Here is a 25477-nt window from a genome sequence, read left to right as displayed (position 1 = left end):
GAATAAAATGAGAAAGAAATAGAGGGATGTGGATAATAATTGGCATCTTTTATTTATAAATGTATTTATATAATACATGATATAATAATATGTTGTGTACATTGATCTCTTTAAACTAATGCACTTGATTTTTCAAGAGAAGGGCTTTTATAAGGGCAGATATATTTAAATAAAACACAAATCCATTAATCCATTAGTCAATTTGTCATAATCAATGATTTGTTTTGACTTTTTTAAAAACAAGATTGCCAAAGTTTTATCCCACAGGCCACAAGGCTGCTAAACTCCTGAGATTAAACTATTTTAAAGTGTTTTAATATATCTGTTTATGTCTTGCATATATTTAAAGAAACTGTGACCATGTGTTTTTCATTACACATCTGCACTTCAGTTGTTTTTTACATTAAACCTTTGAAATTGAAATCTGATAGGTAAGACAGATAGAAATCAAAACAAAAAGACATAGGCTATATCTATAGAGAGTATACGGAATGCTATGTGTAATATAAACATAGTATTTATGATTTGTGGATCTTTAGCAAGACAAAGAACAATTTAAAATCAACATTTGGTAATTAAAATGGCTAACTTTCACAACAATGAAGGAAATGATCGGTCAGCTGCATCCTCCTATGGCTCTGGCCTTCAGACTTTTATTTTGAAAGACACAACCGGAAGCCTTTAGTGCCCGGATTGACTGTGGTCCTCCTCAGCATCACCGCATCATCCGCCTCTTCTCCCCCAACACCGAGAACTGACCCCGTTAGGCACACGCTGAACCCGGGATAATGGACGGCGTTCCCCCGATCATCGACATCTCCATCTCCCTGCGGATCCAGCCCAATGACGGACCCGTGTTCTTCAAGGTGGACGGGACCCGGTTCGGTCAGAGCCGGACCATCAAACTCCTGACAGGATCCAAATACAAGATTGAGGTGGTGCTAAAGCCTGGAAACGTCGAGGCTATGTAAGAGGAAATACGATTGTTATCACTTTTATTCTGATTTTCATCATTTTAGGGTCAGATATCGCGGGTTATCTGCAGCAGGAGGCAACAAAGTAGACAATAAAATAAGAATTCAAATGGTAAAACGTCCATTACACAATGCTCTACCGTCATTGCGATTAAATAAGGCTTAGAAAGGCAAACTAAAGCAGAAATATCCGTGCATGTTAGTGTCTTCGCGGCCTTCCTCCTGCAGGCCTGCAGCATCAGATATCCTCCTGAATTAACCATGGTGTTGTGTTGGTGTGGTGTTCGGATCATGTGTGATGCTTTTTTCTTCTGTATCGCTGCTGGTGACAGGGAGCTTCGTCTCACTGCGGATGTGCAAACACAAACAGCTCATGTCAGCTGTGTGTTGGTGGATTAGATAGAGAGGAGTCGGTGTGTGCAGCAGGGCGGGGTCCACATGATCAAACAGTGGGAGGGATCTAGGTGAAGGTGACTCAGTAATGTGTAAAATAACAAAGATACTGTAAATTTAAAACAGGAATATCATAGGAGCTAAGGGACTATTCTGCTCCCCATACTGATAACGTATTGCTAATTTATTAATCGAGTGAGCTGACATGTATTCTACCCAGTGATGTAAAGTAACTAAGTAGATGTACTCAAGAACTGCTACTTTGTACTTTTACTCCACTACATGTATTTAATCCCTTTAGTTGCTAGGCAGATTTGGATGAATCATGGTAAATATAATCAGCTCTTAAATCAGACTTTAGTTCACCTGGAGTAAATCCAGCAGCTACCCTGCAGTGTACAAAGCCATTCAAACTAGCTGCACCTTTACCAGCTCTGAGAACACTTTAATGATCAATCATTATAAAACATATCAGAGATATTATTCTGAAATGGACCAATCAGACAATGACTACTTTTACTGTCGCTACTTTAAGTACATTTAGATATTGTTTTTAACTTACAGTTAGAAAATTCGCTGAGGAAAACCTGGAGAGTTTAAAAAGACGTTTTCCTTTTTAAAAAAAAACATTTCTAGAGACAGACAACACAATTTTATCTTCAAATAAGCTTTGAATCCAACTCTCATTTTGGAGTCAGACTTGTCTGTTGTTTCTTTTATGACACAGTTAAAACTAAATTCATACATTAGGCGTCTTGTGTTTAACCTCTCTGTAACGATCTTGTACCATCTTGTAACAACACATCAAGAAGAAGAATCAGCCTGCAAGATGTGCGGGTGTCTTATCCCTAAAAGCTTGTAATATCATATCAAACTCCTCTTCTTCACAGCAACATGAACATCGGAGGCATCGTCTTCCCTCTGGAGGAGCAGTCCAGGGACGAGGAGTCGGTGGTTTATCAAGGAAAGTACGACACCGAGGGCGTCCCGCACACCAAGAGTGGAGACCGGCAACCCGTGCAAGTCGGTATGGAGGTAAGAAAACTGTCACAGCGACAGTTACCAGATATCAGAAGGCTGTTTCCAGATGTGGAAGAAGTACTAAGTATCTTAGCTAATAGAAAAACACAGAAATACCCTTCTTAGCACAGTCTTATTTGCAATGCAGTAGCCCTTTAATCAGTTTACTTAATGTAGTTGCAGGGTTATTGCTATTTTGAGTCTTGTTTTGATTGTTGATTACACATATTGTAAGTGAACATTTCAAACATACTGTATACAAATACTCAGGCCTATAAGTATATTCAAAATCAAGTAAAAGTCAGTAGGGGCTTGGACTGGGAATCGTAGGGTCGCCGGTTCAAGTCCCCGAACAGACTTGAAATATGGAAAGTGGACTGCTACTTGGAAAGGTCCCAGTTCACCTCCTAGGCCTTGCTGTGGTGCCCTTGAGCAAGGCACCGGACACTTCCAATCCCCCCTCCCCATTGCTCCCCGGGCGCTGCACGATAGCTGCCCACTGCTCCTAGTACTAGGATGGGTTAAATGCAGAGGACCAATTTCACTGTGTGTGCTCTGCTGTTTGCATGTATGTGACAATAAAGAGGGTTTCATCCTCCGATTCTATTCTAAAAGTAGCATTAGCATACTGTAGCCTAACCTACAGTATGTCCGAGTATATCAGAGTGTAATGCTTGATTTATATTTTGTATTTACAAACTAAATCGCTTAATGGGTACTTTTACTGTTTGTACTGAAGTACATTTTGATGCCAACACTATAGATTTTTGAATGCATGCCTTAGACTGCCAACAGAGGGTTTTGTTTACATATTATTATTTCTACTTGATATCTCTAAAAGATTTGATTACGTCCCCTGAATTCTGACCATGTTCTCCCTCCCTGTCCAGTTTAACAAAGCCGGGACGTTCGAGACGGTCTGGCAGGTGAAATTATACAACTACTACAAGAGGGAGCACTGCCAGTTCGGCAACAAATTCACCAGCATCGATTACGAGTGCAAGCCCAACGAGACGCGGACCCTCATGTGGATCAACAAGGAGTCCTTCAACTGAGTCCGCTCGTCCCCCCCACCCAACAGACACACAGCAGAGGACATCAGCATCTCTTTAAAAGGACAGCCTTCTCTTAATGGCATCACGTCAGCGGGGGTATTTGTGTTGTTGGGAAAAAAGAGCTGTTTGCTATGCTATTCTATGAAGGTTTTTATTTTAGTTTTGAAGCTACGCTGGTGCTTTTTGGCAGCTTCACATGCCAGGAACAGGGTATAGTTTAGCTAATATTTAAACACCTATACAGTGACGGACATTAACCGCACACAGCGCAATCATGTCGGCCAACACGACTGGTTTAAAATGTTTTATATCAAAGAACAACAACAGGGAAGGGAAAAACCTAGGGAAGATCTTAGCTTACAGTTGCTGTTTTCTCTCGTTTATCTGTATTTAATGTTCAAACCATCGCTTACTCTGTGTAAAGGTACTTCCTTTCAGTTATTCAACATCAAGAGGAGCTTCACATTAAAAGTTGCATAGTGTAGTTAAAGGAACAGTTGGACATTTTGTGAAATACGCGTGTTCTCCATCTCGTTTTAGAAGATTTATAGAGATTTTATCTTTTTTATTTCAGTACAGGAAAGTCAAAGATGTGTTAGCTTAAAGAATTTAGGCAGGGGGAAATTTAGGCCCATTTCTCACCTTTATATATTTTGCAATTCTTATGTTCCTACTTTCTTTTCATGCATGGGATTACTTTCCAATTAGGAGTAGATTTGCAGGAATCTGGGAATTTATGCCCAAAATGAACCTCCATTTAAATTCTTTACACAACTGTCTCCATCTAGAACCACTGCTGTGTTCCTGTGGTGGATTTGTCCAATTATAGATAGACTTAGTTTGCAACTCCTTGCAGAAATTCCTTTGCACAGCTGGTGTGGTTGCCAGCTATCTCCTTCGGAATTAACATCTTTGCTCTGTGGATCGAATCATTATATTACTCTGATCCTGCAGAAGATTACAAAGTGTATTTTTGATCATTTCTACTCGACTGTACCAGCCACTATGACACTAATAAAAGAAATGAGAGGAGCATGGATAGTTTGACTTAAGGTCAAGGAAAAGAGAGATACTCTTTAAAACAAATCCAAAGATTTCAGATTTGCAAGCTAGACGCCAGTTCTATCCACCTTGAAATGAGCAGGGTTTATTTGACAGTAGAGATCTCAAACATGGCAACAACAATGAGTTTGAATTGGTCAACAAATGTATCTGCAGAGTGATATATTTCTGTACCATAAATATGTTGCTGCATGGGAAACTCGGATTTACTTTAAGATGTATTTGGTCTCTTTTGACAGAGCTAGGCTAGCAGTTTCCCCCTGCTTCCAGTCTTTGTGCTAAGCTAGGCTACAAACAGAAACTGTATCTCTGTACTGGACGCTCAGAAATATATATAGATCCTCTCATCTCACTGTGGAGAAGGAAGAAAGAAAACATTTTGAATATCTAAAAACTGATCCTTTAAGTGGAGTGAATTAAGCCTTTAAATTGTGAGCAATACCCCCTCGTTATTAATTATATTGTATCTCTAGCTGTGAAGGACTTAGTGGATGGTAGCTGAAGACCAGGATAGAAGACACCTGTGGGTGAAGAAGAATGATCTTATTTATTAAATGTATGGATGTGATGTGAGAGAGAAGTGAGTGTGAACATCCTTGTTATCGTTTTGATGTGTTATTTATTGTGTTATTTAATGGAAAGGTCTGCTTAAAACACACGAAAACTGTTCAAACAAAGAGGAAGCAGGAAGGGATGTTTCTTTAGTTAACTGGACCATGTTAGACTAAAGATTTGAAGATGTTTCCAGATGCAGAAAATGTGAGTTTTGAGGGAGAAAGCGTTGAAGCTATCTCAAACCAATAAGCAGCAATCTGTTTCTGGTTAATAACACTGATTTTTAACAACCACCAGGTAGAAATCCACCAAGAAGATGAAAAATAGACAGGAAAATAAAGCCAGGTTGATTTCTGAAGGAATAAATCACAACTCACACCCACAATGAGCTTTAGCAGTGTGAGTGGATGGTGGTGGATTTGTTCCTTTAAATTATAAGGTTGATGTTCATTTAAATTTCAACAAATCCCATGAAAAGACCAAAACCTACTCTCTGATTTCCTGTCAGACACCCTAAGCTCCAAGCTGATTGGCTACTACTGGAAAAAAAAAGTCTGTTCACTTTAGTTTTTATCAAACGAACAGGAGGAAATGGTGCATTTGTTGGGGACTACTCTCAGCGGTGGATTAATCCATATTTGGTGCTGTGTAGGGAGTATTTGTGGCAGCAGGAGTGTGTGTGTTTGAGTCAAAATAAAAGACAGTGTGTGTGTGTGTGTGTGTGTGTTCATAATAAAGGAACATGTCACCCAGTGCAGCAGTGAGGCTCATTGATGTGTTTAATACATTTTGAACAACAATGGAGATATGGCACAGAGGAAGAAGATATTTCAGGTTGTTTTAGATAACGGTCTATTCTTAGGATTTGTTGACAAAAATAAAAGTACGAGACTGAAACTTTAAGCCTTCAAACACCTCCGTCCCCCCACCAGAGAGAGGACAAATTCTTCTGTCTTTTGTTTTTGAACACGGTGCTTATTGCAGGCTGCAAGTGCTTCTCTTTCTGAACCTCATTGGTACAGTTTTCTCCTGAAGTGCATGGCTGGATTCATTGCTTTTGCCAAATATGATCTGTTTGTTTTTGTTAAGAAATCTCAATGCATAAACCTTGCTGTTTTGTTATGTGTTCAAATGAGGAGTATAACGTGTCTTTGTGAATAAAACAATATACTGAGTCGATATCATTGTGCAGTAACAGTTGTTCTTATAATGTATGACCGGTGGAGGAAGTAGAAGAACTACTCAGATCCTAAAATAAAAGTACTGGTACGTAATTGTTAAAAAAACACTGTTAAAAGTCCACCTCTGACAGAGTTACTGGAGTAAAAGCAGTCAGGAAGATGTTCCCAAAGTAAATAAATACAGCTTGTTTTTATTTACTAATGATAACTTTCACTCTGGACAATTTAATTAAATAAATTTAAAATAAATATTACTTTTTAATTTAATGTTAGTGTAATTTACAAATGAAACGTAATATTTCATCATCATCTTTTTTATATTTCATCTGCAGAACAACCATCAAATAAACAGCATTTAATATGGACTATTTTCAGCGGCGGATTAATCTATAATATTGAATCAACTCATATGCAAAATAACTTGTAAAGTAACTGAAGCTGTCAAATATTTAGTGCAGAACACGTGTAAAGTAAACGAAGCAAAAGTACCCAAGATTTCTGAGTATGGTAATTGAGTAACTGCACTTAGTCAGATGTAACCACTGCAGTTTTGTGACTGCAGCTTTAAACACTACATGTCAGAGGATCTATCACTCTGTTATCTGTGGCTCTGCTGCCTCACATATTCTCATAATTCATATTTTGCATGACATTGCAAAACATGGTTTGCATGCAACATAACAAACATACTGTTTAATATTAGTGTAAGATGAAATGCAGTTTGTTGTGCTTTCATCCAAAGTGTTGTGCACACTGTTGATGTGCCTTTAAATTGAGGATGAGAACACTCTGTTATGAGTGTAAAAACAGAGGGATCACAGTAACATTTATTCAAGTAGAAAAGATCATTGTGTTGTAATGAAAACATGATGATTGATATTTGTTTTTATTTCATCCTTGATGTTTCCTCTATGCAACGATGAGCTTCAGAGATTGGGAGAAGATGTGCTACCATTTTCCCTCAAAGATTGTCTCTGTTTAAGATAATGAATCACTCTGTGCAACAAACGTACAGTCTTTCCTACAAAAAGCTTGCGTTGGCAGCGTTCTGTGACCTAGCTGTATCTGGGGAAAATTAACAACATGTATAATAAAAGTAAATTATTATTTTGATTTCACCATTTTTTTACGGATGTTCAGTTTTTTTTGTTGTGGTGGTGCAACCAGAAAATAAGTTGCAAATGATGGTCAAAAATATAACGGCAATATCAAGAAAGTATATTTTAAGAAATTATTTAGCATAAAAAAAAGAATAAACACACATTTCTAATTTAACTATACAAAGGAACCTAAAAACCTAAAACACTTAGGACAATGAATATAGGATAATATATGACAAACTACAGTGTATTATATTTTAAGGTGGAGGGCTGTGCAGACGTGTGCAGAAAAGTGCAAAATATATTCAGAGAGCTGAGCATAACCATTATTATCATCCTGAATCTGAAGTGGAGTGATCCCTCCTCTTAATAGACGTTCTTTGGTTTGCACCTTCCTCCTCCTCCACCTCCTCCTCTCTCCCTCTTCACTCTCCCCCTCTCTCTCTCTCGCTCTCTCTCTCTCTCTCTACACCACTCTCTCCTCTCTCTCCCCCTCTGCGGCTCTATCTGCTCGCGCTGCAGTGAATCTCTCCCCCGCTGTCAGAAACCGTAAAGTCAGACAGCCGGTGGTTGGTATCTCACCGTTAAAAGTCACAAACCTCGTCTTTTATCTGACTGCGTCGATCCGTTAACGGGGCTTTAAATTACTCTCCAAGCAGCTTCAGACCCCCTTGCGGCAAAATGGTAAGAAAAACCTGTTTGAAAATTAAAATGTCATTTTGTAAAAACAGATTCCCTTCCTTCGTCTGCACTGTTAGCTTCAAAGCTAGTATGCTAAACTAGCTACCGTTAGCACAGCTTTCATCTGAACTGTTAGCTTCAGAGCTAGCAACCCAATGCTAACCTAGCTGCCGTTAGCACTACGCTCGCTGACATTAGAGAAAAAAAGAGCGTATCGTTTTTTTTGTCCATGACAGTATATTGTTTATTTATTGTATTATTTATGCTTCTGTTAAATGACACACTTGTCACACATCCACGTAGAGAGTAACGTCGATGTGTGGCTCGGTTTTAATATGGTCACAAGGCTAGTTAGCTTGTGAGGAAATCCAGAAATACTATTACGGTTTTTGCTAGCAGGCTATAGCTAGCTGGAGGTGCGTCAAGTGCGCAACACGGTAACGACGGAAGTGTCGTAACGTCAAAAATCATGCAACATAAAAGCTTCAACTAACGCTATTTTCATTATTGATTATTTTGGGGGGCCAATAATTGAGTGTATACATCGTTAGAAAACACATCAATCAATAGTGTTCATGTGTCCTGCTCAACCAACATCCTAACATTTCAATATATATGCGATAATATAAACTGTGGCGTAAAGTAACTCAGTAGATTTACTCAAGCTCTGTACTTAAGTTAAATTTTGAGGTACTTGTACTTTACTTTTATTATAATTTTACATATTTTGGCAACTTTATACTGCTGACCCACTACAATTCAGAGGTAAATGACATGGTGTACTTTTACTCCACCAAATGTATTTATTACCTATAGTTACTTTACAGATTTGGATGAATGATGGTAAATATAATCAACCCTTAAATCAGACTTTAGTTCCACCTGGAGTAAATCCAGCAGCTACCCTGCAGTATACAACGCCATTAAAACTAGCTGCACCTTTACCAGCTCTGAGAACACTTTAATGATCAATCATTATAAAACATATCAGAGATATTATTCTGAAATGGACCAATCAGACAATGAGAACCTTTTCTACTTTTAATACTTTGAATATATTTTGATACCAATCCTAAGCTTATAGTGGTTTTAAAATTAAAATGTTATAATAGCATAAAGTTACAGTTTTTAATGCGAAATTAGAATAGATTAAAATGCATGCTGTACCACCACCTTGTGCCAATATGAGCATAGACATTTGTTTTAGGAGGTCTTTCTAGTCTTTACTATATCTGCAGGACTACTTTAGTGTTTGACAATGAAGTGGCCATGCAACATATAGGTTATCACATTGTTTGGCAGTCTTCACCTGCAATTTATGATTTTATTTTGAAAATATTGACCGGAAGTGTTGTCTTAAGTGAGAAATGGCTGATCTGTGAGAACACTAGAGCTCTGTCAGACCTCCCTGTGGGTGTTTTTAAATCAATCTTTATGCCCATTTTTCAGGGTTTGACATTCAGATACTTGATGCTGTGAATCAATCTGATAATATTTGTTGTACGATCTAAAACTAGAGTTTCCACTGTGATCAACAGCTGATGATTTAACATAAGGCGTAAAAAACAATATAAAATGAGTTTATATCCACATTTCTTTGAGCGACTTCTACCCACTTTAACTCTGTTAAAAAAGGGCAGAGAAAGGCGAAACAGCTCCACTTTGTGCAAAATATTTATAAAATTAGCGTTGTAGCGCGTGCCCTATGTTGCCCTTTAACTCTCCTTTGCCTTTCCTATCTCTCTCTGAGCTATAAGTGGCCAATTAAAAAAGAATTATGAATTTTTTTTTGTGACAACTAAAGATAAAAAACAACCAGGATGCCTGTGAGGGAGTCTCATTGTGACGGGGCAATAGGGAATGTTTTTTCAATTTGACATGGTAAATACAGCCTTAGCTAAGAATTCTCTATTTTATATTTCATTTCTTTTATATCCCCTTAATATTCATACATTTCTGTTATTTCTCATAGAAGGTTCCACTTGGAATATCCCCCCGATCTTTATTTTTATGTTGTATTTTTGTCCTAAATGAAATGTATAACTACTAAATAGACATGAGAATAACAGGGACCACCATCTAAATTCAAACCAGAGTCTTGTGCACATGTCATTTGTCGTAGTGACGGTTTTAAGGTTTGATTTTTCTTTTAAAACCTTTGATCAAGAGCCGCCGTACATAATGGCAGCCCACTGCTCCTAACACTAGGATGGGTCAAATGCAGAGACCACATTTCGTTGTCCTAGTACTTGTACTCTGTGCAATGACAATAAAGTTGAATCTTCTTATCTTCTTATCTTCTGAAGTAACCTGCGTTGAGAAATGTGGCGGCTTGAATAGCTTCTTCCTCTTTAGATAAGTGTCTCATTTGTTCATTATTATATTTTTATGATCTTGTTTAAATATACAAAGCAAGATGATCGTTATCAGTAAATAAGAGCAGACAACTACACAGCAAGTCGGCCAAGCAGTGAAAGTTCCTCAATTTGTGGAGGCAGGTTATAGCTATTTTTGTAAGTGCAACACACACTGGACACATTACATCATGCAGACAGACGAGGATGTCGAGGTACAGTAGCAGGGATGTGCTGATCCAAATGTGATATGATTTTTGGAGCGGGGTTGTGCGTAAACGCTGGGAAATAGGCCGCTGGTAGGCCTATAATGTTATAACTCTCATATCCTGCTGGTCTGTATTTCCCCTTAGAGTTCATATCTTAATGCGAGTTAAAAATGGATTGATGACTCCAAAATTGTGTGGAAATGATTACCCTAGTTCTCCCACGAGTAAGAATACGCCCACACTGAGCCAGCTGAATTTAAAACACATCTTTTTCTCTCCTTTCCGGGCCTCAGTGCCCACAAAGCTGCTGTTTTTAACACCTAACCACTGCTGTCCTTTCTATTAAAAAACGGTTTCTCATGTACAGCAATATGAACATTAGGAAAACTAATCTATGGAAAACAAGGATGTTAACACTGTGTTTTTGATCATTCATTTCAAACAAAGCAATGATGATTTTCAATTGGATGTATTACCCTTTCTACAGGATATGTTTTATAACGGGTTCTGGGAAATAGTTGTTGAGCTAAAACATTTAGGAAAAAATATATCTAATTGCAATTATCTTTTATTCATTTTGCATTATGATTCATTATGTAAGAGGGGATCGAGAATTTCAATATTAATCTAATTAATCATAATGCTTGTATTTACTTTTAAGCGATGGTCTTTTCTGAAGCGTTGTATTTGTCGTTATGGCTGAAATTCTGACATATATAAAAATAACCTGACATGTTTTTAAATATCCATGTATGAGCCTGCAGTTAAACAGCGGTAAAGAACAAAAAAACTGAATTAGGATCCACATTCCAACACACAATGAGCAAACCTAGTGGTGCAGGATTTCTCAGCGCCCTCCTGCCCTGCACCGGACAAATATAAGGTTATAGTCTTACGTCGTTCCTAAGGGATCTCCGTACCAACAACACCACCGCCTTTGCCAGGCAACCACGGCACACGGAGGTCCAGAGAGCGGTCGGGTGGGTGTCTAAAGCTCCAACGAGATTGTGTTGGGAATGTTTTCCCTGGTTTGCTTCAAACTGGGATACATCTCATTGATTTCCCTTTTGACTGCTACACAGGCCTGATCTGATTAGATTTTTTTATTAGATGTTTCACACCAGACATTTTTATCTGTCACACGATAAAACACCTGCATGTGTCGCTAACATGTTACTGACCTGTTTACTCTTATTTTGTATTCTTATTATCCTGTCTTATCTGTACTGTCCCGTGTTTTACTCACTATTCTATGGCGGCTTTGACACCTGAATTTCCTTACGGGATCAATACAGGTCTATTTAATGTGATGTTATCTTATCTTAAGCTCTAGCTGAGACATCTCTGCAGCACGTTATGCAACATTATGATTGTAAAATCATTTAATATTTAATTCTCGGACAAGAATTACTGTTCATGAGGCTGAAACGTAGTATCCTTGCCCTGCAGTCAAGTCGTTCAGTAGTCAGATATCTACAGTTACAGTATAGAGTATAACTGTATGCATAGGGAACATAAAGGACGTTAACAAAACCAGACGAACCAGAATATCTGTCCAACAATTGAGCACACGAACAGTGCTGTTGTTGGCTGATTGAAACAGGAGAGGAAAGAACAGATGAAGTGTTTTCTGATTGATTAGCCGTATGTGAACGGGGATGTTTACAAAAATGTCTTAAAAGTGTAGATGCCATGTGTGGTTCCATTGGTCTGTGTGGTGTACATTTGGTCATCTCTCCATGTCCACCAGGGACAATAAACCCCCAACACTGTGCATTTTTTTACAGTTCATATGACAGTTGATGCGTAGGATTTTTTGTTCTGTCCCGATCAGAGCAGCACGGGGGTCAGCAGTTTGAGATTCCTGTCAGACGCTGCTGCAGCTTTGCTGTCATGTACGCTGTGAAGCAATGCCAGTCACATTTTATGACGGAGATTCAAATAATGTGGCAGATAATCAGAGCAGAGGTGGGGTTACTGCTCACAGTCCCTAAAATATACGGGCACATGTTTCATTGTAGGTCAGGTTCATAAATTAATTCCTCTTGGTGGAGTGATTGACCTGATTCACTTTAGCTTTGCAGTGTGTATGGCTATGGGTTTATTTCAAAGCGTCACAGTATTGCATAGGGGTGTAATGATTTACTGAACGACAATCAAATATCTGCTATAAAAAACTGCTATAAACCCTGAACTGAACTTGGAGGAAAATATGGAGAAAGGCTGAGTCATGACTTATGACTGGCTAAAAGCATTTTTAGTTAAAGGAGCCTTATTCTGCTCATTTTCAGGTTCATATTATTATACTTTGCCTCTACTGTTTACATGTTTTAATGTTCATTAAGGAGAGTCCATGATTGGTATCCTGCAGCTGTTAGTCAATGCTGTTACAGTCACTCCAATGAGTACATGAGAAGTGCAGTGATTTATTGTTTAATGTCCTATAAAGTGTATTTCTCCTGCCACAAAAGCTTGTTGGGTGCTTTCAGATGTTTGAGAGCGCTACTCTATCTTTTTATTTTGCGTCTACTATCCTTTTAGGTTGTGAAAAGTGCAATTGAAAGGGCGGAAAGAGACAAAGATAACTCTGAGCAACACTTCAATAAGAGAAAGAATAATCATTGAGAGGAGAAACTGGAAGCGTAGAATCAAAATGTGTGCAGATTGAAATAGAAGCAGGTTCCTGTTTCAGTGTCAAGTGCACAATAATGCCTCTAACAACTTGTAATTAACCGGGAACATGTTGCTCTAGCAAAGCTTTTTGTTGAGCACAATAAAAAATAAAAGATTAGTATTTAATATAAGTACGCTGCAGAGGGCCCAAAGAAAAACGCATTTTGTAGAGCCCAGCTGTAATAATGATCGAGGGTCACTGACACTTTTATGGATTGGGAAATTCAATTCCTATATTTAAACAAGATTCTACCCTTTCATGCAACACTCTGGGGACATCCACTAAATAACTTGTTGGTTATTTGATCTTCATATCTTTTGGTACACATTTATACATCTGGTGTCCAAATTATAGAGTTTTTATCCCTGTAAAATAAAAGGGAATTAATCAGGAACTGTGACGTCGCTCTCGCACACAAAATCTGTGAAATAAATTACACTGCATCATCCAAAACAGAATCGGACTAAATACTAATGTGCTACAGGAACTCACAAGTACAAGATGAAAAGGAAACCCCATGTCGTGTACTAGGCCCATGTGATGCCTGCGATCAGAGCCAAGTGTGTGTTGGGCTCGGTGTCAGAAAACAAGCTGGAGCCGACCTCTGCATGTGGAGATCCCCGAAGAGGGGGGTGGGGGAGCTGGCACAGCAATCAAAAGAAACCAACATTTCAATCAAACACCCAAACAGGATGATTCAATCTGGAGTTAAACTGATAGAGGGGAAACTAAACGGCCTTTTAGTGGAATTTTACAGAAAATGCAGAAGATCGAACCACTTCAAACCTCCCTCTGAAATAATGGTGCACACTCTGAATTACTAAAATGATCAATTGGTTAGTATTTGAAGAAAAAATAAGCAGTGACTTAGTTAAATTAAAATGTAAGCCCAACATCCAAGTTTCTTTTCTGTTTAAACAAAAATAAATGTAGGGTGGATGCCACTTTGGGCTCTGGGTAATTATCAGGGTTTTGTCCAAACCGGGTAACAGGGGCGCTGCACTTTGTTAAATGCAGATTTCCCTGTAAAATGTTAAAGTGATGCTAGAAAACAATCTCTCTGTGGGTCAGAAACAGTTTAATGAGTCCAGAAATATGAAGATGGTGTCAGATGTCTGGTCAGACGGCAGAGACAGCTCTGTTTTTACGGAGAATAAATAGGGGATGGATGTCCGGTGGGTCTGCCGGGGGACGAGTGGCAGGCAGCAGGCTGACACTGAAACTGAGATTTCTGATCCTTTCTTTTACTCTCCTTTTTTCTGTAGAGGAGTAAAGAAACCGTAACTCTGATTCATTTGTTGTTGAGGTGCAATATATGACTCTCAGCTTTAAGACATGAAGACACTAATATTTTCCGCTTCGCTCTGATGCAGGATTTTCACCGGAAAGTGGGCGGGGCTTCATTTTGACCAGAAGTGAAGTTAGCGCCTCATACTATGTCTTTCTAGAAAAACCCCTGATTTATGACAGAATTTCTCACATTTTGTTGTACTGTATTAGCCATATTATTTATTGATATCCAATATGGTGCCGTATGATTATTTTATAATATGGTTAATAACACCCGTATGACCGTGATCATTGTGATAAAGCCCAAATGTAAAGCAGAATTCACCTCACACATGACCTGTTTTATTAATGTGGATTAGACTCACTGTGGCTCTTGTTCACACTTTACGAGGCCTCGGTCGAGCAGCCTGATTTAAGTCCTCGAGAGATGAGAGAGGAGGCAAATGAAAGCAGCACGGCCTAGTTTTAGAGTCCAGATCATTCTGTCGCTCATGCATAATGGAGAACACCAACAATTAGCTTAGAACAGGACACAGAAAACCTCAATTCATCCTTTTTCTTTGACAGTTAAGCTGATTTTACTGATTTGTTATGAATACAAGTGGTGATTTCTTCACGTTTATGGAGAACTGTTATATGTGTTGTTTAATGTTTTGTATTCAGAGACTTTTTGGCACCTCTCTTTATGCAATAAAACCCAGCTTCTCAATTAAAACTGAGACATGAAGCAGACCACGGTCCTGCTTCGTTATCTTGTATTTAAAGCATTAAACCCCCCGTTTATTTTTCAGCAGATGCATAAATGTGAACACCTTTTAATTTCATTGTCAATCTTTTCTTCTCTTTCAGGGAAATGAAGCCAGTTATGCCCTGGACATGTGCTCGCACTGTGAGTAACAATCAGTCTCTGTCATTTTTACATTTGTTGTGTTTAAGGAAACAAGTATCTTTATCATCTAATACAATACAAAGCTTGGGGACAATCTTACTTTTTACAGAAAGCATTTTCTAGATTTAGCTTCTTTGTACTTAAAATGCAAAAGACATTTCGATGCCTTTTGAATGGATTCACCTTTACATAAGGAATTGTCTTTGGAAACAATGTCTGTGTATTTTTTCTAAAACCTGAGCTTTGTTATTGATGCAGTACCAGAAGTATACAAAAAATTAACAATACCTTGGTTTTACAAATTCCAAACACATTTCTCCGCAAACATTCTTTATTAATCAAAAAAGAAAGCACAACTTTGTCAAACATCAAATTCATCGGTGTGTAATATTGTCAAACCGCTGTAGAAAACACTTTGCCAAACTAAATCAAAATGTACTTTTTTAAATCTGTGTTTCTTACAAATCAAAGGAAGAATTAATTGCACTTCCATTGGTGAACAAGTGTTGATTCTGAAAAACTGAACTGAAAAGGTCAAAATATCTAACCTGGTGTGCACTTCTTGGTCTACATACACACTTATTTAGTGATTTGATGGTGGTGGGAGATGGATGTGAACATCCCCACATGCTGCCCCTTCCTCTGCAGAACTTTGCTGGCAGTCTGACCCAGACTCCCAACACTGTGGGGCTAAAAATGCCTCATCCCTCTGTAAAGGTCAGTGTCAGGGCTGCTGGGAAAACCTCGCTTATTTTTAGTCACGACAATATCCCAGTTTTAATTAGTTGGTCGCTTTGCTCTGACCCCCCCCCCCCCTCAACTCCAGAGAGCAAAGCTTGACACTTAATTAGAAAATAATGTTTAGACCTACTTTTCAAAGTAGCACCCCTACTCAGGAAAATGGTAGTGTAAGCTGAACTTGGGTCTCAAAAATACGTCAAGCGACGCTGGTATCGGATACTTTTGCTGAGTGGGTGGGAGGTTTGGGGGGACTGCGCCCTAACGAGCTGTTACGAGAGGTGTAGAAGACCGGGGGAGACCCTGCAGAGAGAGGGGGTGGTTAAGATTTATGACCTGTGCTCAGTCTTTGCCCTCCAAACTCAGAAACCTGCCTCTCATGCTGCCTGTTGATTCCCAAGAAACATTGTGGCCTGGAAAGTTGATACCAAATCTTTGTTTTTCTAATCTGTGAGCCGTACCCGACCCTGTTGTGTGACTGCAGGAACGGTTCACTCGGGTGTCTCCTCTTACTGCAGTTGACTTTGCCTTGAATCAAAAGTCACACCAGCAGCTCTCGGGTGTCTCAGCCCTCACCAAACCGTGTATTCGGCGAGGTGTCTGGGTTGACGGCCTGATACGAGGAGACGTGAACGGCAGGGTTCATTCTTGCTGACGCTGCTGTATTTCCCTGGTCCTCTGACATACTCTGCCTGCTCAGGGATATTTATGGGGGTCCCCGATGCTGCCACGCCTCGACTCGCCACCCTTCTTTTGTTTCAGGACAAGCAGTTCAGTGCAGCTGCTTTCCTTGTTAACATCAGGCTGTGGAATATTTACCCTGTTAGCTCCAACTGCATCACAGGAGAATTACTAGCAGGGAGAAAGATTGCCGTAGGTTTATTGAAATCATGTTGGTCTTTCTTTATTGGCTTGGGGAATTAAGTTGAAAATCCCCCCACTGGACAAAATACCCACTAACATCCCCGTTTACACTGAACAAAATACCCACTAACATCCCCGTTTACACTGGACAAAATACCCACTAACATCCCCGTTTACACTGGACAAAATACCCACTAACATCCCCGTTTACACTGAACAAAATACCCACTAACACTCACTGGCATCTGGGGATTTGAACCATAATTATGCATTAAAAACATACAAAACAATATGCTCTCCTCGTAAAAAACATTTAACAAAACAACAGCGAGAAACAAACTGATTAAGCTTTCTCTTTCTACTGTTCAATCACCATCATTGATTCAGGGATTTGAAAGACGAGCTGAATAAGTAACACAAAGGAGTAATCATTGGAACATTTTCAGTTTCGACGAACCCTGCTTCCATGTTTTGTCCGTGGCGTTGAACGTGACGCATACAATCAGAAACGAATACTTAGCAACGGGAAAGGAGTCTATCGCCTATTGTGGTGTGTTTTTCTTGTGGCACAGGCCAGTAAAACATAGAAAATGAAAATGAGTTACATTTGTAAATGTTTTCTGGAGAAAGGAAATTGTTTCTACACAACGTTTGTCACCCTCCTTCACCAATGCCTCTTTTCTTCGAGGCTCCTAAAAACAATATGCTGCCATTCTAGCCAGTGTGCATGACCAGACACTCTTTTCCTTGCTCTATTGCTATGCTCCTGCTCTATTTTTGCTTTTTCTGTTGTAGTTCTGACTAAGCAGTTGCTCAAGTTGCTTTACACTTGTATCAAAACACTGTTGCTTTGTTCACAAGTAACCAGCGGTGTCGTCGGATCAACAAGGACTGAAATATTAAAGATCACAACATTAAACTATAACGGAAACAAAATACTACTGAAAAGAACCACCTTACCAATATTCACAAATCAAAACCCAAAATTGGCCACAGTAATTAAGTAAATGGAAACATCTGTCAGTATTTATTCTATTGAACAACTATAACAAAGACATACTGCAGTCTGTAGATACTAAAGGCTAAAGAACAGGCCTGTGTATTTATTTTTCATACTTAATCAATGTTAAATCTGATCTTAGGGCGGCAGGCTGATGCAGGAGGCAGCTTCACCTCACAGAAAGAGGGATTAGGCATTGGACTCGCCAGCAAAAGCTTGCTCTTTGTAGAGTTTCCCTTTTTCAGCGGCAGCTTAAGTTTTCCACCGGTCCCCCGGACCATTCTCCCTTCGTCAGCCCTGTAGTTGACTGGCAACATGTCGAAGGTGTTCCCCGCCCCTCGTTCCATGGCAAGTGGGATCAGCTCCGGCCCTTTGGGAACCTGTAAACAAAAATGTCTGTGGGTTTTACAAGGAATTAAAGAGATGTTCTCGTCATTCAATCGATTAGGTGTAATACGAATTCTTACCATGACCGTAGAGATGACAAGAGGTGCGGAGTTTTTACCATCAGAATTACAGTCAGGACTGAAGTATGGGTAGATTTTCCCGTTGAAGGAGCAGCCAGTAAAGGAGTAGATCAGAGCTGCAGCATCTACATCATAAAAGGAGACCAGACCCTCCTCATAATCCACAAACACCCCCACCTTCTGAGGCTGAGACTTTAAAGAGAGAAGGACTGGAGGACCATCAAGAGCTTCGTACTCATTGGCATTTGTCAACCATATAACCCAGAAACCATCTTCTGGGCTCAGTCTGATATAACCTTTCCTGTTGATTGACTCTCTGGCCACTCCTAAATCCCACTCTGTCTTTCCTTTAACTTCAACCTCAAAGTAAAATCGGCCTGAAGAGAAACTCTGCTTTCCTAAGACACAATTACAGTAAGAAAATCTCTCTGGGTTGTCTGGGAGATTCTTCATTACAGCACAATGTTTAACTTGTTTCCCATCATCAGACAGGATGAGTTCAGGATGTGCTGAATCAGGGTCGAGCGTCACATCCACTGCGTACTTCTGAACCCTCTTCAACTCAGTTTTAAAAAGCGTCCTCAGTGTTTTACTGAGTGTCTCTTCCAGCTGAACCACAGCTCTCCTCACAGTCCCTTCATGTGATGACGGACGGATGCTGTCCTTTGTCCAGTCTTTGTTTTGTGGAGCAACTTTCAAGGATGGGAAGCTTTGGAGAAGATGGAGGTGGTCTTCAGAGTGTGAGAGACGCTCCATCAGAGAGCTTCTCTTCTTCAGCTCAGAGATCTCCTGTTCTAGGTCTTTGATGAAGCTTTCAGCCTGTTTTTCTGTTGTTTTCTGCTTCTCTTTGACCGTATCAATGAGCTTGTTCAGTCCTCTCTCAGTAGACTCCATCAGAACAGTAAAGACCTGAACCCCTTCTGCTACCTCTCTGTCTGCATCTTTTTCACTGAGGACGACTGAGTCTTTAATCTCATGAATCTTCAGTTGTCTCTTTCCGATCATCTGCTGAATTTGAACCTCAAGCGTGGCCTTCGCCCCTTCATATCCTTCTTTGAGAGGAACCACATCATGCATCTTATGGTCTGAAACAGCACAGAGCATGCAGACACATGTCTGGTCGATCTTACAGAACAGCTCCAGAGGTTTACTGTGCTTCGGACACATCCTGTCTTCCAGGTTCTCCACAGGGTCGATCAGCTGATGTCTTTTCAGGCTTGGAGCGGTCAGGTGAGGCTCCAGGTGAGTCTCACAGTATGAGGTCAGACACACCAGGCAGGACTTCAGGGCCTTCAGTTTGGTTTCAGTGCAGACGTCACAGGGAACTTCTCCTGGTTTGAAGACTTGTTGCTCTGAGCTGCTGCTGCTGGCTTTCTGTTGAGCAGACTCTCTGAACTGAGCGACCATCTCAGAGATGAAAGTGTTAACGTGCAGCTCAGGTCTTGCGTTGAACACTTTTTTACACATTGGACACAGGTACTGGTAGTTAGAATTCCAGTGTTTGGTGATGCAGTTTTTGCAGAAGTTGTGTCCACATGATGTTGTGACTGGATCAGTGAACACATCCAGACAGATGGAGCACAGGAACTGATCTTCAGATTGCAGATAGTTTGAAGCAGCCATATTTGTACCTGTAGTGTTAAGAATAAAGAAAGCCAAAAACATGTTTAAAAAGAAACAACTATGATTAATGTTCTTTTAAATATAAACTTAGGCAGATTTCAATTAAACATATACATTTGGTTTGGCTTTTCCCAGAAACAGATTATGTCCACATCCTGTTGTGCAGACCATTTTTATTTATTTAAGAATAGCACTGATAACAAAGCTGTGCTTACTTGATAACAAACTTTTTTTAATTTCCTTTTTCCTGCTTCTTATAGAAAGCTTCCTGCTGGTTCTCCTGGGGACAACTTTAATGTGAAAGTGTTGGGCAAAATCTAGGAGGTAGTACGTAGGCAGTTCACAGTAATCTGTGTTAAAAGGTAGCAAAGTACTGAAGCTAACCTCGCAACAACAAAGATTCAGTTGAAGGTTACAAATTCCGAGAACTGACACCCAGAGATTGTAAACGAAGCTGTTGAAGTGGGCTACTGTATAGTTAGCCTGAGGAGAGTTAGCCGTGGTTATCTTGTTAACACTTTCCGAAGTATCACATGAAGAGGGGAGCCTTCACCTGAGTAGAGCTAACGTTTTGTGCTGATCCTGCTTGTTGACAGGGTTAATGTGATCAGCTGTACTCACCAGTGTTTGACAGACTCTGATGCGTTGTTGAGAAGGACCTGATGAACTCGGTTAGAATTTTCTTTGAGAGAAACAGAGATTAGTCTCGTCTTCGGTGTGGCTGCCTCCCTTACAAAGTTAACTTTCATTTCTGGAGTATGACCTTGTAGCACTCCTCTTTCCTGAATTTCTCTGCCTCTTCCTGCCAGTCCTGGAGTATTGTATTCTTCTTGTTAGGACATGATTTTAGTGACGTACAACAATTAGCCCGGCTTAACACGAGGTGTGTGTGGTACTAAATTCCTTTATTGAGTAAAAGTTTTGAGGCGTAGCACCGAGCTGTGTAGGCACTCTGTGGAAGAGTAAAGTATTATCAGACCAAACATCATGAGAACTGATTCTTCTGTACCCGGTTGATGCCAACATTTTAAAACTTGGTGGTACTTCTTCTTCTACAGGTACCAGAGCAGGGCACGCAGGTATTATACAGCAAAGCTCTATTAATTGACAATGAGTATTTGAGCAAAAGTACATTTAGAAGGTTATAATTATGTGTTCAAATGTAATCTTGTAAAACTGAAATTCAAGAAGGATATTAAAGACTAATGAGCTGTTTAAATAACAGCTCTATCGTTCTTTTTACGGTGGTGTCGAATGACCGTTTGAGATTTGTGTTTTTTTTACTGATATTTTATTGACTACATATCTGGTTTTATGATGTGGCTGAAAAGGAAATAGTCCAAAAATGTACTTGACACATTTTTTAGGGTTAATACAAAGTCTAAGCTGCTGTATCACGCAAGAGATCCACTCAGTTTTTATCTCTAACAGAAACATTTTGGCATGTTTATCCAGCAGCTATTTTCCCTTGGCTTCACAGTCCAGGTCTAGTTATTAAAGTAAAGTATGGATATTTTTGGACTGAAAGAAAGATGTCCTTGGTCAACATGAGAGCTTATCCTTCATGTCATAAACTGTGTCTCCGCATGTATCAGTGTTTGGTTTACAGCACAGTGACTCCATGCTTCCTTTGTGTTGTGCTCCATCCAGTGGACACTCTGCGCCGTAACACCAGGAAGTGATGTACATGCACTTTAGTGTTACTGAAGTACAACAAGCCAATTGATTAGGAAGTCAGCACTGAGGATTTTAACCATTTATTTCCTATTTAAATCTTTCCTTGTCAACATATAGTAATAGAATGCTAGCCTGCTTATTTTAATATACGCTTAACATTTTATTGTGTTCTCTTTGCCTTTTAACCAAAGAAACTATCTATAAATGAACAATTATTTGCCTTGATATTTATGTCGCGTCATGTTTAATGATCAATAAAAACCCTTGAGGTTAAAATATATAGAAGAAGGAAAACAATGTAAGCATTTTAAGTTAAAAGGTGAAACTCATTTGTACAAATACAAATGCTGAAGGTCAGATTCATAATTAAATGAAGGATTTTTTATTAGTTTAGTTAATATTGACATAAATCACATTTGCTTTTATCTTTATATCATCATCAGCTATTACCAGCAATTTTTCACATATTTACACATTTTTTAGAACTTTAAATCCAAAATAGACATTTCGGGTTGCATATTTTCTATGCTGTACTGGTTCATTAACTTTTAATGTTGGTAAATGAAGGACGAATACTCTATTCTGTACACATTACATTTTGTAATATGCATTACTCTAAATAGGAGCCCTATTACATTGCAACATTAAGCATTTTGTTTTGGCTGAAAATCATTTAAAAAAAACAACAACTTGGATTTTGGGTCGTTCAACGTTATTAGAAACAGGGAAACCCTTCTGGAAGATATTTACAGTGTTATCATTGTAACAGGATACATTTCATGAAAAAATCTCAACAATGAAATGTAAATCAATTTGCCCCGATTAGCAGATTCTGTCGAAAATAAGATGGAAACTATACAGTTCTGCCACTAAATGTATGGAAAAACATCAGTACATGAAATTGGATGCAATTAGTTTACTCTGACAGGAGAGATGATCAGAGGTGCAGAGTTTTGACCACCACCATTAACACATGGGTTGAAGTATGGGTAAAGTTTCTCAGTGAAGGAGCAGCCAGTGAAGGAGTAGATCAGAGCTGCAGCAGCTACATCATAAAAGGAGACCAGACCCTCCTCATAATCCACAAACACCCCCACCTTCTGAGGCTGAGATTTCAGAGAGAGAAGGACTGGAGGGTCATCAAAAACTTTGTACTCTTTTCCATTTCTCAACCAGGCAATCCACGTACCCCTCTGAGGGCTCAGTTGGATTTTTCCCATCCGGTTGATGGAATCTCTGGCCACTCCTAATTCCCATTCAGTCTTTCCTTTGACCTCAACCTCAAAGTAATATTTTCCTGAAGAGAAACTCTGCTTACCTAAAACACAAACGGAATAATGAAATCTCTTTGGGTTGTATGGTAGTATTTTTGTCATTTTACAAAGACTGACTTGTTTGCCGTCATCAGACAGGATGAGATTGGGATGTGCTGTTTCAGGATCAAGAGTCACATCCACTGCGTACTGCTGGACCACCTTCATCTTAGCCTTAAGCGGTTTCCTCTGTTCTCTGAGTGTCGTTTCCAGATGAGCCACAGCTTTTTCCACCGTCCCTTCATATGATGATTGACGGATGTTGACATTTCTCCAGTCCTTGGTGGGTGATGGGAGTTGGATGTTTAGGGTCTTCACACTCTGGAGAAAATGCAGGTGGTCTTCAGATCGCGAGAGGAGCTCCACCACAGAGCTTCTCTTCTTCAGCTGAGAGATTTCCAGGACTAACTCTTTGATTAAAGCCTCAGCCTGTTTTTCTGTTGTTTTCTGCTTCTCTTTGATCGTGTTGATGAGATTGGCCTGGCCTCTCTCAACAGACTCCTTCAGAGCGGTGAAGACCTGAACCCCTTCTGCTACCTCTCTGTCTGCATCTTCCTTACTGAGGTCGACTGATTGTTTGATCTCCTGAATCTTCAGTTGTCTCTTCTGGATCATCTGCTGAATTTCAGCCTCTGTCTTCCCCAACTGGGCCTTCTTATCTTCAGATTCTTCTTTTAGCGGAACCAGTTTATGCATCTTATGGTCCAAAACAGTGCAGAGCATGCAGACACATGTCTGGTCGGTCTTACAGAACAGCTCCAGAGGTTTATCGTGCTTCGGACACATCCTGTCTTCCAGGTTCTCCACAGGGTCGATCAGCTGATGTCTTTTCAGGCCTGACATTATCAGATGAGGCTCCAGGTGAGTCTCACAGTAGGAGGTCAGACACACCAGGCAGGACTTCAGGGCCTTCAGTTTGGTTTCAGTGCAGACGTCACAGAGAACCTCTTCTGGTTGGAAGACCTGTTGCTCTGAGCTGCTGCTGCTGGCTTTCTGTGGAGCCGACTGTCTGAATTCAGCGACCATCTCAGAGATGAAAGTGTTGACTCTCAAATCTGGTCTTGTGGTAAAAGCCTCTTTACACATGGGACACTGACACCGATCACTTCTATCCCAGTGTTCAGTGATGCAGTTTTTACAGAAGTTGTGTCCACATGGTATAGTGACTGGATCAGTGAACACATCCAGACAGATGGAGCAGAGAAACCGATCTTCAGATGGCAGATTTTTAGCAGCCATATCTACACCTGTAGTGTGGGAGAAGTACATTTTATTTAAAATACAGTTATTTTGTTGAAAAAGGAATGAGGATTAGTATGTGAAATGTCATGAGCCAGACTAATAGATTGTACATGCAAGCTATAATCAACCGTAACCGTTGAAGACATAAGTTTAAGGCGGCTACCATGGCAATACAGCAATGAATAAACCTGTTTCATAGACCAGGGCTTGATATGGAGAATATACTGTATGTAGTCTCATATCCAGATAATGGTATAACATTGATAACTACCTAGGCCCTGTGTAGACCAATTTATATTAAAGAATAACACTGATAACAAAGCTCTCCTTAGTTTACACAATTAATTTTTATGATTTGCCTCGCATGCAAAGCCACCTAGTGGTTACTGTGGAACAGTTTTCATATAAACAGCCACAGAAAACAGATCAAGTTGTATAGGAGCCAATATGGTAATAATGTCAGGAAAACAGGAAGAAGCTGAACAGTATGCCTGGGGACAAACAACACCATAGTTATATTATATTTAGTTTACAGGGTAAATATGATCAGCTGTACTCACCAGTGTTAGACAGACTGTGCTGTGTTGTTGAGAAAGATCTGATGAACTCAGTTTGTATTTTCTTTAGACAGAAACAGAGACTGGTCCCGACTGCAGTGTGGCTGCCTCTCTGACACACTTTACTTTTGTTTCCTGAGTGTGACGTGTAACCGCTCCTCTGGCAGGTTTGCTCCTCCTCTCACTGATTTACACAGGGATTGGGAAATACCAGGGACTCTTCTGGTGAATATGGAGCAGAGGTGGAGCTAACAGTGGGGAGGAGTGAGATATGTAAAAAGGTGTTTCTTATCTTTATTATATTGAAACCGTCTCAGCTATACTTTAACCAGAGCAGTTACGTTAATTAAAATCAAGGGTTTTTAACGTCTTTCGCAGAGGTAAGATCAAAGTAGTATTTTTAAATAGTAATACACAATGTAATTTCAAAAAGAGCGCTTTAGATATGGGACTACTCTCATTGATGCTCATTATATTTATTGCAGGACTGGTGTATTGTTTAGCATTAGTTTATCTAGATATAGAAAATATAACTGGAAACTGATTGTATTTCCCAAAA

The 25477-nt window shown here is 39.6% G+C and overlaps 3 protein-coding genes across 3 annotated transcripts in view; 2 read left to right on the top strand and 1 right to left on the bottom strand.

The window, feature by feature from the left end:
- Positions 1-675: 675 nt before the first annotated feature.
- Positions 676-5784, top strand: cnrip1a (cannabinoid receptor interacting protein 1a). The gene is made up of 3 exons (XM_063883604.1): positions 676-967; positions 2258-2402; positions 3278-5784. The coding sequence occupies exons 1-3, from the start codon at positions 789-791 to the stop codon at positions 3440-3442; spliced, it is 489 nt and encodes a 162-aa protein (XP_063739674.1). The 5' UTR covers positions 676-788; the 3' UTR covers positions 3443-5784.
- A 1984-nt stretch (positions 5785-7768) lies between these two features.
- Positions 7769-25477, top strand: part of ppp3r1b (protein phosphatase 3 (formerly 2B), regulatory s1ubunit B, alpha isoform, b) — a 28378-nt gene continuing 10669 nt past the window's right edge. The window contains exons 1-2 of the mRNA XM_063883897.1: positions 7769-8024; positions 15398-15437. Of these exons, the coding sequence (XP_063739967.1) occupies positions 8022-8024; positions 15398-15437 (43 nt within the window). The 5' untranslated portion in view covers positions 7769-8021. The remainder of the gene's footprint in view (positions 8025-15397; positions 15438-25477) is intronic.
- On the bottom strand, positions 15760-25347 carry LOC134864391 (uncharacterized). Its single transcript, XM_063883325.1, has 4 exons — positions 24922-25347; positions 22723-24366; positions 18507-20137; positions 15760-18419 (listed from the first exon to the last, which is right to left on the bottom strand). Exons 2-4 carry the CDS (start codon positions 24356-24358, stop codon positions 18156-18158), a joined length of 3531 nt encoding a protein of 1176 aa, XP_063739395.1. The 5' UTR covers positions 24359-24366; positions 24922-25347; the 3' UTR covers positions 15760-18155.

Source organism: Eleginops maclovinus, chromosome 5 (genome assembly GCF_036324505.1).
Source record: "Eleginops maclovinus isolate JMC-PN-2008 ecotype Puerto Natales chromosome 5, JC_Emac_rtc_rv5, whole genome shotgun sequence".
Taxonomy (NCBI): domain Eukaryota; kingdom Metazoa; phylum Chordata; class Actinopteri; order Perciformes; family Eleginopidae; genus Eleginops; species Eleginops maclovinus.
Note: the sequence above shows the minus strand (reverse complement) of the source record. Positions and strands in the feature narration are given on the sequence as shown.

Coding starts and splice junctions, on each gene's coding strand:
- LOC134864391 (XM_063883325.1), bottom strand. CDS start 24,358: ATGGCTGCTAAAAATCTGCCATCTGAAGATCGGTTTCTCTGCTCCATC. Junction 20,138..22,722: donor CATCTCTCCTGTCAGAGTAA/ACTAATTGCATC, acceptor TTAACACTACAG/GTACAAATATGGCTGCTTCA. Junction 18,420..18,506: donor TTGTCATCTCTACGGTCATG/GTAAGAATTCGT, acceptor TTTTGTTTACAG/GTTCCCAAAGGGCCGGAGCT.
- cnrip1a (XM_063883604.1), top strand. CDS start 789: ATGGACGGCGTTCCCCCGATCATCGACATCTCCATCTCCCTGCGGATC. Junction 968..2,257: donor CCTGGAAACGTCGAGGCTAT/GTAAGAGGAAAT, acceptor TCTTCTTCACAG/CAACATGAACATCGGAGGCA. Junction 2,403..3,277: donor CCGTGCAAGTCGGTATGGAG/GTAAGAAAACTG, acceptor CTCCCTGTCCAG/TTTAACAAAGCCGGGACGTT.